Source organism: Stylophora pistillata, chromosome 7 (genome assembly GCF_964205215.1).
Source record: "Stylophora pistillata chromosome 7, jaStyPist1.2, whole genome shotgun sequence".
Lineage (NCBI taxonomy): Eukaryota > Metazoa > Cnidaria > Anthozoa > Scleractinia > Pocilloporidae > Stylophora > Stylophora pistillata.
Window position 1 is genome coordinate 21,406,290 of NC_142525.1, and position 12,874 is coordinate 21,419,163.

At 42.2% G+C, this 12,874-nt stretch overlaps 1 protein-coding gene across 1 annotated transcript; it reads right to left on the reverse strand.

The window, feature by feature from the left end:
• Window positions 1-293: 293 nt before the first annotated feature.
• On the reverse strand, window positions 294-8,081 carry LOC148727071 (uncharacterized). Its single transcript, XM_088728680.1, has 2 exons — window positions 7,870-8,081; window positions 294-2,558 (listed from the first exon to the last, which is right to left on the reverse strand). The coding sequence occupies exon 2, from the start codon at window positions 2,379-2,381 to the stop codon at window positions 1,617-1,619; it is 765 nt and encodes a 254-aa protein (XP_088584806.1). The 5' UTR covers window positions 2,382-2,558; window positions 7,870-8,081; the 3' UTR covers window positions 294-1,616.
• Between the last annotated feature and the right edge of the window lie 4,793 nt (window positions 8,082-12,874).

The window sequence follows — 12,874 nt, forward strand, 5'->3', positions numbered from 1 at the left end:
TGTGCAGAAATTCTTCCTGGCCAAGAGTTTTGGGAAGATGCACTCTCTGTTTCCTCTGATTTCTTCAGCAAGTGCATTTTGCATAAAATTGTTGTGAAGTAATATACATGCCCATGGTGTGAAGCTCTAACCATTCCACCTTCATCAACATCATCTGGTGATGAAGAGGAAGGGCTGTGATGCTATTGTCAACAAGATTTGGAGGACAGCACATTAATTGGCTGTGACAATGATTTGTTCAAGATAAAATGGAATCATATGTCATGTTTGAAGTTGAAAGAAGAGCCTTTGGAGACTGGATCTGTCCAACTTTTTATTGAAAAAATTAACTGAGCAATCATGGTTGAAATGTCAAGGTTATTCAATTGTACCACAATCACCAAAATATTACTTTGGGGGTGCTCCTTTCTTTGTCAAAATGCTAACTGAACTTTATGGTTGTTTGTCATATAGGTATCTATTAATGACTAGCATCTGTACATGACACATACTAAACAAATGTTGCTTGTCAATGGTGTACCTTAAAGCTGTGTTTTTGTCAACTTGAGAATAACTGAAGTTCTTTAATGACAAATTATGGCTAGCATTAACTACATCAGTTCTCTAAGGCCTTTAGATGAAAAATTGTGCATAAAGTACCTGGAATCAAACTGGTTTTAAGTTCACCTCAATCAAATGGTACAATGGACTCTGTTAAATTGGTGACTGCATAGCACACTATGGCAGCTTTGTCAATAGGAGCCAGAGACTCGCCTGGTTTTGCCTTTAACAACGAAACGATACCGGCTTCCGAAAAGTATGTGCATGGTTATCCCCCAGTTTGTGTTGTTATTATCAATATTTAGAAAATACAGCATCAATCCCACAAGTATCAGTAATTCGCTGAATCTCAAACTAAACTATAGGCGTAAGATGCGAAAATTATTAATTCAAAAGAAACATACAGCCTTGAAAGCTTAAACATGAACTACTTTTCAATTGCTTGCTTGTTTATACATGTAACACAACCAGATTCAAAACAACCAAACACAACACAGAGCTGTGGCATGATAAGAGGGGAAACTAAAACTGTAAAACGATCATACCGGCTTCCGCAATGCACGTGGTATTGTAGTATCCAACAAAACTGAAAAAATTTACCGTTCACACAAAATATATTACAATCCAAACTACAGCATAAGTCTTAAAATAGTCTACATTAGCATACCTAATTACAAGTATCGGCAGCTATTTAGAATGCATGACATTGACAAGTATGTGCGTAACACCTTCAACATACACTTCAGACAGCTATGTTACACCAGGTATGTTACACGGATTGTTGCGCGTGGTTATCCCCCAACATGGCTGACCCCGGTTTTTTAATTTATGCCGACGTCACGTGCAAACAAAGAATAGGAGATTGTTGGTTTCTTACCATCTCATATTTTTAGCGCTCTCATGGAATAACTGTATACTATTTCCATTTCGTTTTTGAAAAGCATTTGTTAAATATCCAGGACAAGCTTTGAATTGAACTGTAATCGGATTGCATCTCAACAAAGTGCTAATGAAATATAAAACAAACAAGTGACGAAATCATACTTATTACTATCTATAAATTCCTCTTAACAATATCAAGCATCTGGCTGAAGTTCCGTTTGTTCCGTATCGTGACTATCGTCGCTAGCGGTTTTAGAAACCACATAGGGTTTTCCTTTATTCCCGGTTGACCTTGGGTAACGGTCTGCCATCTTATTACGGCCATTCCTGACCCGCTCCAGTGTATTCTCTTTCCCATCGCTTTCCGCGTCGATTTTACTCACAGCTTGATCAACAATTTTCTCGCCTTGCCGCTGAACTTTCGCTTGGAACGCAGCGGACGCAGCTTCTGCGTGAATGATTTCATAATAGTCGATTTTTTGAAAAGATGAACCAAATTTATTTTCGTTCAGAAGTTCTTGGTAAGCTTTTCCAAGTATCTCAAAAGGGCTTGTTTTGGTCTCTGTAGCAAAGTACAAATCCGCTCGTCTCCTTCCCTTCTCTTCCGCCAGCTTCTCGATATTTGCTTTGAAAGTTCTGACTGCCGCAGCTGATTCTAATTTTTCATATTCCTCAGCAGTTGGAAGAGATCCCACTTCACTTTCACAACAGCCTCGATAAATCAGCAGGGAAACAAATGTACACGTGATTGAAATTCCGAGTAAAGCTAACGCAATCAGTTGTGAATTTCGTTTGACTTTTGCATAATCCTCTTTGATTTGATCTTTCTCTTTCTTACTTCCTGCATTTTGTAACTTTTCGGCTTCCGTAGCTCCAAGGACGGCGCAGACATAATATTCACCTCTGAAAAGCGAAAGGATGATCCACAGGAAACCCGTGAATAGACTTTGAAATACCATCAATCTGAGTGGCTTCTTGCATCCCCAGCGTGGAAGACAGCGACAAAGTCTTGATCTCCCTCCATAAAAACAGCATCCTCGAACAAAGTTCCAGAAATCATTGTCCACAAGAATTGTTACCAAGGATAGGAAGACGGCTGGAACAATGATAAAGCCATATCCGTACAAAGCAAAGCCCTGCGGTGGACACTGGAATAAGTTCTCGCTATCAATCACTAATTCCACAACAAAGACAGTCAAAGTGACTGTTACGTTCCTAATTGCTGCTGAGTTATTCGCAAGAATCACCTCGATTGATGAATATAACTGGGAATACTTCGACGTCATTTTGACTGAAAGTTAACAAATCGTCGGTGGTTTGGCGTGGTCTGTGTTATGATATGTAAAACCTTCAGGAAATCAACATTTGCTTTTCTTCGACGAGACCGTTCTTGAATGTCGATCAGCTGATCTTTCTTATGTAACACTTAAAGGTTATGTAACCCTCGAATGTTATGTAACCTTCTGGACTGGTTATGTAATCGCTTGGTACATTCCAATTTAGTTCTCGAGTTACACGAGTGAACATTGAGATAAGTTAGTCGTCATGTTGTTGTTATATCGATAGCTCTAAAGGTAACCTGCCTCTCCAGTAATTAAAGTTTGTGTTCAAAGAAGCTTACTGGACTCAGACTCCCTATCTTGCTCTCTCGCGTCATAAAGGACAAAACTTGGTGTCAGGAGGTGAATAACATCCACGAGCTTTGTTGTTGTTAGTGGAAGTCTATTTTATTTTGGTCATGGCCTCGACCTCTGGTAGTCAGCAATCTTCTGGTTCATCGGCTGCTGCACCGATCTATACTACCACAGTACCGCTAGCCAAACCTCCAGAACCTCTTAATCTCGAAGACAGGTCACGTAGAGGCGATAACTGGTTACACTTTAAGAGAGCATGGCAAATCTATGAACGAGCGGCTGGAATCAGTCAAAAGGACGGCCCAGTCCGTGTTGCTCATTTTCTTAACATCGTTGGAAGAGAAGGAGTCCAATTGTTTGACACCTTTACCTTCGCTGAAGACGAAAGCGCTGACAATATTGATGACGTCCTGGCTAAATTTGAATCTCGTTGTCTGCCGCAACGAAATCAGACGTATGAACGATATCTCTTCAACAAGAGAGAGCAAGAACCAGGAGAAAGTGTCGATCAATATTGCACAGCACTGATGCGCCTTTCTGAACACTGTGGGTTCATGACCCTAAGAGACAGCTTGATAAGAGACCGCCTCATCCTTGGAGTCAAGAATGATCGATCACGTAAGAAACTTTTAGAGAAAAAAGATCTCACTTTGGATAACGCCTTGGATATTTTGCGAACACAAGAGTTAACTGATATACGCGCATTAGACATGACAACTGAGGAAGCTAATGTGAATAGGGTAAAGGCCAAGAAAACGAAACCGTCAAAGACCCAGTCTGAGGATACAACACCGCATAAACACGCCCCAGGTAAGAAGCGGACTCCGTGGAAGCCAAGAGGGAAAAGTTCTGGTAACCCCAACAATGTATACACTCGAGAATGCAAGTTTTGTGGTACTGTTCACGAAATGAAAAAGTCAGCTTGCCCGGCTGTTGGCAAGAAATGCTCCAAATGTGGCAAAGAAGGACACTTTGCGAAAAAATGCGACACTCGCTCTGTCAATCACGTACAAGATTGTGAAATCTGCAGCCATAAACCCTCCCCCACATCAGCTTATGTGACAGCGTGCCTTAATAATAATGCCGAAGTACAACTTCAGATTGATACAGGTGCTTCATGTAACATCCTCCCCAAAAGTGCCTACATCCGAGCTACAGGAGACAAACAGTGTAAAAACCTTGAACAGTCGTTTACAAGGCTCATCATGCACAACAAGACTGTAGTCTGGCCACTTGGTCAAATCCGCCTACTTACTGAACGGAAAGGAAGAAAATATGGAGTTCTTTATCACATTGTGAAGCAAGATTTGACACCACTCCTCTGTCGAACGACGTGTGAAAAGATGAACCTGGTCAAAATCCTGGATGCTGACGTAAACGCGACTCACGACGAAAGAATTGACGTCTCGTCAAATGTTAGAAGTGATCCTATCCTCTATGAATTTACCGATATCTTCACTGGGATTGGATGCCTGGAAGGAACCTACTCCATTCAAGTGGACGAAGGTTTCCGCCCGGTTGTACATCCGCCTCGTAAAGTACCAGTCCCACTTCGAGATACCCTCAAGTTAGAGCTGGATAACATGGTGAAGAGTGGTATCCTCGCCAAGGTAATTGAGCCGACATCATGGGTCTCTAGCCTTGTTATAGTGAAGAAATCTAACGGGAAAATACGAGTATGTCTGGATCCTCGAGATCTCAACCGCGCAGTGCAACGCTCGCATTATCCACTTCCAACTATCGAGGAAGTAGCAACTCGCCTTAGTGGTGCTAAAGTCTTTAGCGTGTTAGATGCCAAATGTGGATTCTGGCAAGTACAACTTGACGAAAGGAGTAGTTACTTGACAACCATGAACACACCTTTTGGTCGCTATCGATGGCTCAGAATGCCATTCGGAATAAACTCAGTCCCGGAAGTATGGCAACAACGAATGCACGAGCTAGTAGAAGGACTCACAGGTGTTGAAGTCATCGCCGATGATTTCCTAGTTTGCGGTTTTGGAGACTCTAATGAAGCTGCAATTGCCAACCACGATCAGAATCTCAAGGCTTTCCTCAATCGCGCAAGAGAAAGAAACCTCACTCTCAACAGCGAGAAGTTGAAACTTCGACAGTCACAAGTTCCTTTCATAGGACACCTCCTTACAGCGGAAGGTCTAAAACCTGACCCGTCAAAGGTACAGGCTATAGTGGACTACCCAGTGCCCACCAATCTCGCAGAACTCAAAACGTTTTTAGGAATGGTGCACTATCTGGCGAAATTCTGCCAACATCTGTCTACAGCATCACAGCCTTTAAGACAGTTGGAAAAGAAGGAAATAGAATGGCATTGGCAACACCCTCAAGATAAAGCTTTCAAGGAGATTAAAGAGCTCATCACTAAAGCCCCAGTCCTACAGTACTTCGACGTGAGCAAGAATGTCACTATACAGTGCGATGCCTCGCAGTATGGCATTGGTGCAACTCTACTTCAGGAAGGACAGCCAGTTCACTACGCTAACAGAGCACTGACGTCGACAGAGCAAAATTACGCTCAAATTGAGAAGGAGCTCCTAGCTGTTCTGTTCTCTTGTGAGCACTTCGAACATTACATTTATGGCAAGCACGTCACAGTCGAAACAGATCACAAGCCTCTGATTGCTATACAGAAGAAGCCAATCAATACAGCTTCTAAGAGATTACAGCGTATGATGCTTCGTCTTCAAAGATTTGACTTGAATCTCACTTACAAGCCAGGCAAAGAGATGTATATTGCTGACGCACTCTCTCGCGTTCTACCTAGGCAGTCAAAGATACCAAATGCTAGCACCTCATCCTGCTATAAAGATCTAGAAACTGTCAACTTTGTTGAAGACTTGTCGATATCAGAGTCGACACTTGCCAAGTTTCAAGTGGAAACGGCAAAGGATGAATCTTTACAGGCGTTGTCACAAGTTATACGCGCTGGCTGGCCTACAAAAACGTCCATGGTACCTACAAGCGCACAGCCTTTCTTCAAATACCGAGATGAAATGACGCTCCAAAATGGCCTAGTTTTTAAAGGAACGAAGATCGTTGTCCCAGAGAGCCTTCGCCGTGATATGATAGAAGAAACACACAAGTCTCACCAGGGACTCCAAGCATGCCTTCGAAGGGCCAGAGAGGTTTTCTTCTGGCCAGGAATGTCTGCACAACTCAAGAATCGTATTGATAAATGCTCCATATGCCAAAGTGTGAGACCTGAACAAGCCAGCGAACCTCTTCAGCCTCACCCGGTTCCTGACAGGCCATGGCAACGAGTTGGAACAGATTTGTTTACCTTCGAGAACCGAAACTACCTTGTATTAGTTGATTATTACAGCAACTTTATTGAGCTGGATCATCTTCCCGACACTTCGTCCCAGACAGTCATTCACAAGCTGAAGATGCATTTTTCGCGACATGGGGTGCCCGACTACGTAGTTTCTGACAATGGTCCTCAGTATACATCCTCAGAGTTCCGAAGATTTGCAGCAACATGGAAGTTCACTCACGTCACTACGTCACCACACTATCCACAAGCCAATGGGATGGCCGAAAGTGCAGTCAAAACCTGCAAGACTTTAATGAAGAAAGCTCTTCTGTCCCAATCCGATCCATATCTTGGTTTATTGGATCACCATAACACCCCCACTGCTGCGACAGGTATGTCTCCCTGCCAACGACTTTTTGGTCGCCGAACAAAGACACTTCTACTCTTCTCAGAGTCGTTACTCAAGACTGACCAAACAGTTAGTGATCTTCTCAAAAGGGATCGTGTCAAGCAAGCTAAACATTTTGACCAGCATGCTAAACAACTCTCAGATCTCAAATCAGGTGACCTAGTGCGCATGAAAATGCCTGGAGAAACAAAGTGGTCAAAAGCAGTTGTTTCTTCTAGAGTCGCACCTCGTAGTTACAAAGTTGAAGTCAATGGTAGATTCTACAGGCGCAATCGCAAGCAGTTGCGTTCTACCACGGAACCACTTCAAGAAACCCCCTTCAAAATGGACGAAGATGACCTGACTGTTCCAGAGAATCTGCAGGAACAGAAACATTCCCCTCCAGCAAGTTCTCAAGTAGGAACGTCCCCTCCTAGATCTCAACTACCCCCAACACCTCAAACAACAGAGCTGAGTGCGAGACCACCTCAAGAAGCTACTACAACTGAGATAAGAACACGACATGGACGATTGATCAAGCCACCTAAAAAGTTTGACATTGAGTTATAGTTTAAAAAAAAAGAAAAAGGGAAAGATGTTATGATATGTAAAACCTTCAGGAAATCAACATTTGCTTTTCTTGGACGAGACCGTTCTTGAATGTCGATCAGCTGATCTTTCTTATGTAACACTTAAAGGTTATGTAACCCTCGAATGTTATGTAACCTTCTGGACTGGTTATGTAATCGCTTGGTACATTCCAATCTAGTTCTCGAGTTACACGAGTGAACATTGAGATAAGTTAGTCGTCATGTTGTTGTTATATCGATAGCTCTAAAGGTAACCTGCCTCTCCAGTAATTAAAGTTTGTGTTCAAAGAAGCTTACTGGACTCAGACTCCCTATCTTGCTCTCTCGCGTCATAAAGGACAAAACTGTCTGTACTCTTATCACAGTCGGCCCAAGCGTACCGAGTGTGACTTTGGGGTGTAAAGTTCATTAACGGAAATAACTAACATATATTAAGATCGAATTTCAAACGTACGTGTGGCCCGTAAAAAAAGGTCAAATTACAAAAAAAAAAATAAATAAATAATAATAAAAAATTTAGAATGATAATAAAAGCGAGGAATAAAACATGCGAAGTCTCCTTACCTATTTTCCGTAGCCGCTTTGTTGCCAACGGTCGTTTTAACGCTGTTTCAGCGACTCACTCCGTAAAGCGTGCTGCTTCACCAGTCAACTGTAAAATATGATAAATTATTAAAAAAAATTAAGGAAAAATTAAAAAGTAAAATAAAAGGGAGGAATATTTCGTATGAATTCTCCTTTCTTTTTTTCCGTAGCTGCTTTGTCGTTTACGGTCCATTTAACGCAGTTTAGGCGACTTTCTTTGTAACGCGTGTAATGTCACCGATCACCGGTAACACCACGCGTTACAAAGAAAGTCGCCAAAACAGCGTTAAATGGACCGTAAACGACAAAGCAGTTGCGGAAAAAAAGAAAGGAGACTTCATAAGAAATATCCCTCGCTTTTGTTTTCCTTTTTAATTTTTCCTTAATTTTTTTTTATAATTTTTCCTATATTACAGTTGACTGGTGACACCGCACGCGTTAAAAAAACAAGTCGCTAAAACAGCGTTAAAACGACCGTTGGTAGCAAAGCGGCTACGGAAAAAAGGTAAGGAGACTTCGCATGTTTTATTCCTCGCTTCCATCATCCTTCTAAATTTTTTCTTATTTTTTTCAAATTTTTCTTTTTTTATCGGCCCACATGTACGCTTGAAATTCGATCTTAACATGTTAGTTATTGCCGTTAATGAACTTTACACTTTACACCCCAAAGTCACACACAGTACACCTCGTGAGTCCATTTTGACCACTGCGCATGAGTGAATGATGATGCCCTTATCGCATTTACGCCCACTGTGCGAGAGCTCAGCGGACTTTGACGTCTCGATACGAGCCACACAGGTAAAACTTTCAAGTAAAATCGAAGCAAACGGCTACGTTTGGAGGCATTTTTATTCATTTTCTTAAGGATACAGCGTGTTCTCGTCATGGTTATACATTGTATTGCATACGGGTGCAACAGTCTATTCAGTGAATAGGCAACTGACGAGATCCACAAGATTAGGATCGAAACCGCGGTCTTGACTGACCACCTACAGAAAATGTCGAAAGACATTCTAACGGCAGATGGGCTACTAAACGCCCCGGGCCAAAGCGATGGCATTAAGAACGAAGAAAACACGGAAGCCGCATATGACACCGCCAGCGAAAATGATCTACTCGGTAAGTCCGAGGATGACGAACAAATCCCTCGGTAGCAAATGCCTAGCGGGAAAAGACCTAAACAACAACGTCAAAGCCGGAACAGCACCAGCCGACCAAGAACAGAGCAGTACAAGAAACATCGCCGCTACAGCCTATCCACGGAAAGAAGAAAAACGAGCCAAAACCTATCTGCGAGGACAAGATCAGCCAGGCCGAAAACGCGATCACAAGGCGCTACAAAGGCACAAAGAAAAAGGAACTTGCCCACAATCCCTAAAATACAGGGCGAGGGCCAAAATAAGAGCGGACGAGGATTTCAAAAAAGAGATAAAGCAAATCAGTAACAACGCGGAGCAAGAAACAGTAAAGGCGATCATGTGCTTCCATGAACGTGAAATACAGAAAAGAAAACGAGCCAAAACGGCTGGAACACTGAACAATAAGAACTGTAGTACGATCGAATCAGCGCGCGTGGCGCAAGCTGAAAGCAGTCAAGACAATGTAACGATCGAGACAGTCGAAAAAATAGCTGTTAATCTCCAGGAACAAATCGCTCAGTTCGGCAGTATGATGAAAAGACTAGGAATAATGGAGAATAAAGAATTTGAAAGTACACACGTGTATTCTCTGACTCCCAATAAAAACATGGGGCGAAAAAACGAATTTCAAAAGCCAAGCGGCTAGCAACTAACAAGCGCAGAAAAGTCAGACGTCAAACGCGTTCAACTATCAAACTAGAGGCGAACAAAACGCACATAAAAAACCTCTCAAAGAAAGAACTTACAAACGACCAGATTAAATTGCTGGAAAAAGGGCTTAAATTCATTCCAACACCCGCTACAAAACAAAAACAGATCAGACAACAACTATTGTGTGACTTTGATCAGTTCGCAAGGAGAATGCGTCTTATTTACATTTTCCGAGGGGAGGACAAAAAAACCCATCCCTGCCACGTCAAATCTACATGGATACCACCAATGCAAAAATCAGTAGCCCTTGAAAGCTATTTAGAATAGAAATTACAAAGCCAAAAGATAATTTGCTTCTGGCCGAACTCAAGGCGCTGAGGGCTTTGAAACGTGACTCTGAGTTAAACCTCAAAAAGGCCGACAAAGGAACAACAACCGTAGTCATGAGCAAACGCGACAAAATTCTGCCGTTCCTTTCCAAAATGACAGCCATTCTTTCAATCTTCCTTTCGTGATGCCAGGAAAATTACCACTAAGAATTTTAACCTTTTCCTCGGCAGAAAAAAACGCAGATTCCAGAGTTATACGGTCAAACGTGGAGTGTTTCTGGTGTTTCTCGAGAAACGTTGACCCGATAGCCTCGTCCTGAAACTGTAACTCCACGGACCCTTTGCATTGCAGACACAAATGCGATAAGGGCTAATCAGAAGCGAGTATGCAGGAATATGGAATTTCTGGCGTTTGAGTGCCAACGAATAAGCCGGAAATTAAATATTTCTGTGGCACGAGAGCAACAGGACAAGGGCCTGGGCCCTTGAGTATAGATGCATTATGGGTATAGTGATACGAGTATTAAAGCTTGTGATTGCACGTGGGCAATCATTCTAGGCCGACACTTTCTCAGCTATTGCTAAGTTTATTCGCGATGGAACAATCTCAGGTTGAGCAAATCGTCAATGCCGCTGTAACTAAGAACAACGAGACTCTTCTCGGCTCAATGAGGTCAATCCTCGACAGTTCCCTATCCGACATTAAGAGGGCTAACTCTGACACTGCTGACTCGCATCTTCGTGAAATTAAGAAGTTGAAGTTCGAAGAACCCCGCCGGTTCAAGAAGAAGGCCAATGAAGATCAGTACAGATTCAACTCGAAACTGACGAACGTTCTAGATGAGCGAAATCTTCGTGTTCTACGCAAAACCTGGACAAGGTCAAAGAGTCGCTAGAGAAAGGTGAGAACTTATTAGCGGAAGGGCAGAAACATGTCCTTTTAGCGGTCAAATCAGATTATGGCTGGACGGTAATACAAGAATATAAAAAGAACGATCTTGCCGACGATTTAGACGATGAAAAGATTATTAGAGCAGAAGCGAGAGCGAGAACCAAGCAGATTTCACAGAGAGTCAAGTCAAGAATGACTGCTTCAAGACGGGAGTTTCCTAAGAGCCAACCAGTCGCGGCTGTTTCTAATACTGATGTCAGTTCTGCTTTGAGGCCGATTCCAACCATCGATGCCCAGTTCAGAAATCAAACGAGGCCGGGATCTTGTTTCGCTTGTGATAAGCCAGGCCACTGGAGAGCGCAATGCCCGCTGTTAGCTGCCAAGTCCCGTACAGGTCAATGACTAGCCGACCTCGAGGATGGACAAGATCAAGGTGTAGTTGTTTCTAATTTTTGCAACGTTTTTCCTAGTTCTTTAGGCAGCGCAGGCAGTGGTCTTGAGGACGATCTTATTGATTCAGATTATTCATTGTTGTTTGGCCCTGTTAAGTCTTTGACAACGAGTGAATTTGATTCATGCCAGTCTAAAGTTTGCTCGGTCCTCGGGAATTTAGCAAAGTGTTATCAAGAATGGGAGAAAATTGGTGCTTCAGGCTTTATTTTGAGTGTTATACGTGACGGGTACAAAATTCCTTTCATTGAATTTCCACCCCCTAAGGTCTGCCCAAACAATGGTTCAGCCCTGAAGGAAAAAGAGTTTGTTTCCGAGGCTATTTCTGATCTTCTTGGGAACAGATGTGTGGAGGTTCTCGATTACCCTCCTGCCATAATTAATCCACTTTCAGTTTCTATTCAGTCTTCAGGCAAGAAAAGGTTAATTTTAGACTTGAGACATGTTAATCTGTATATTTTCAAATAGAAATTTAAGTGTGAAGATCTTAAAGTGGCTCTCAAGCTTTTGTCGAAAGGATTTTATTTGTTCAAGTTTGACCTTAAATCTGGTTATCATCATGTAGAAATTTTTCCAGACCACAGAAAGTTTTTGGCGTTTGCCAGGGATTTCGGTGACGGAGTATTTAAATATTTCCAATTTGCAGTATTACCTTTTGGTTTGTCATCCGCTCCCTATTTGTTTACCAAATTGTTACGTCCGGTTATTACATCATGGAGGTGTCAGGGCATACCTATGGTAATTTTTCTTGACGACGGTTTGGGAGGTGGCGCTGGCATAATGAAAGCTAAGATTAATAGTTTGACGGTTCATGCTAATTTGTTAAAATTAGGCTTTGTTATTAATGAAGAGAAGTCCATATGGGAGCCAGTGCAGATTATTGCCTGGCTAGGTACTGTCTTGGACACTAATCAAGGTTTTATTTCTGTTACCGAACAGAGAATTTCAAAGCTGAAGGCGAATATTGATTCTGTCCTCAAGGGAGACTCTATGATTGTGACTGTGAGAAATTTAACAACTGTTGTAGGCCAGATTATATCATTAACGCCTTGTGTGGGCGGTGTGACAAGAATCATGACTAGATCATTATATGCTGTTGTAAATACGAAAGTGTCGTGGAATTCTACTGTGGAATTGACTAAAAAGGCTAGTAACGAATTAATGTTTTGGAGTCAGAATGTCGACTCTCTTAATCGCCGTTGTCCTTGGCTGGCTTTGTTTCAGCCAGCTAAATTAGTTTTACTCGGATGCTTCTGATTACGCTTGTGGATCCTTCATTCATAGTGAAGGCAAAATTTTTCAACAAAATTGGTCTACTATTGAAAGCAATAACAGCTCCACATGGAGGGAGCTTAAAGCTGTAGAGTTAGCTTTGATCAGTTTTACTCCTTGTCTTTTAGGCAAGCAGGTTGCATGGTTTACCGATAACACGAATGTTGTTAGCATCGTTCATTCTGGCAGTAAGGTTACAGAGCTTCAGGGTTTAGCGCTTCGCATTTTTCACGTTTGCGTTAGTTTTGGAA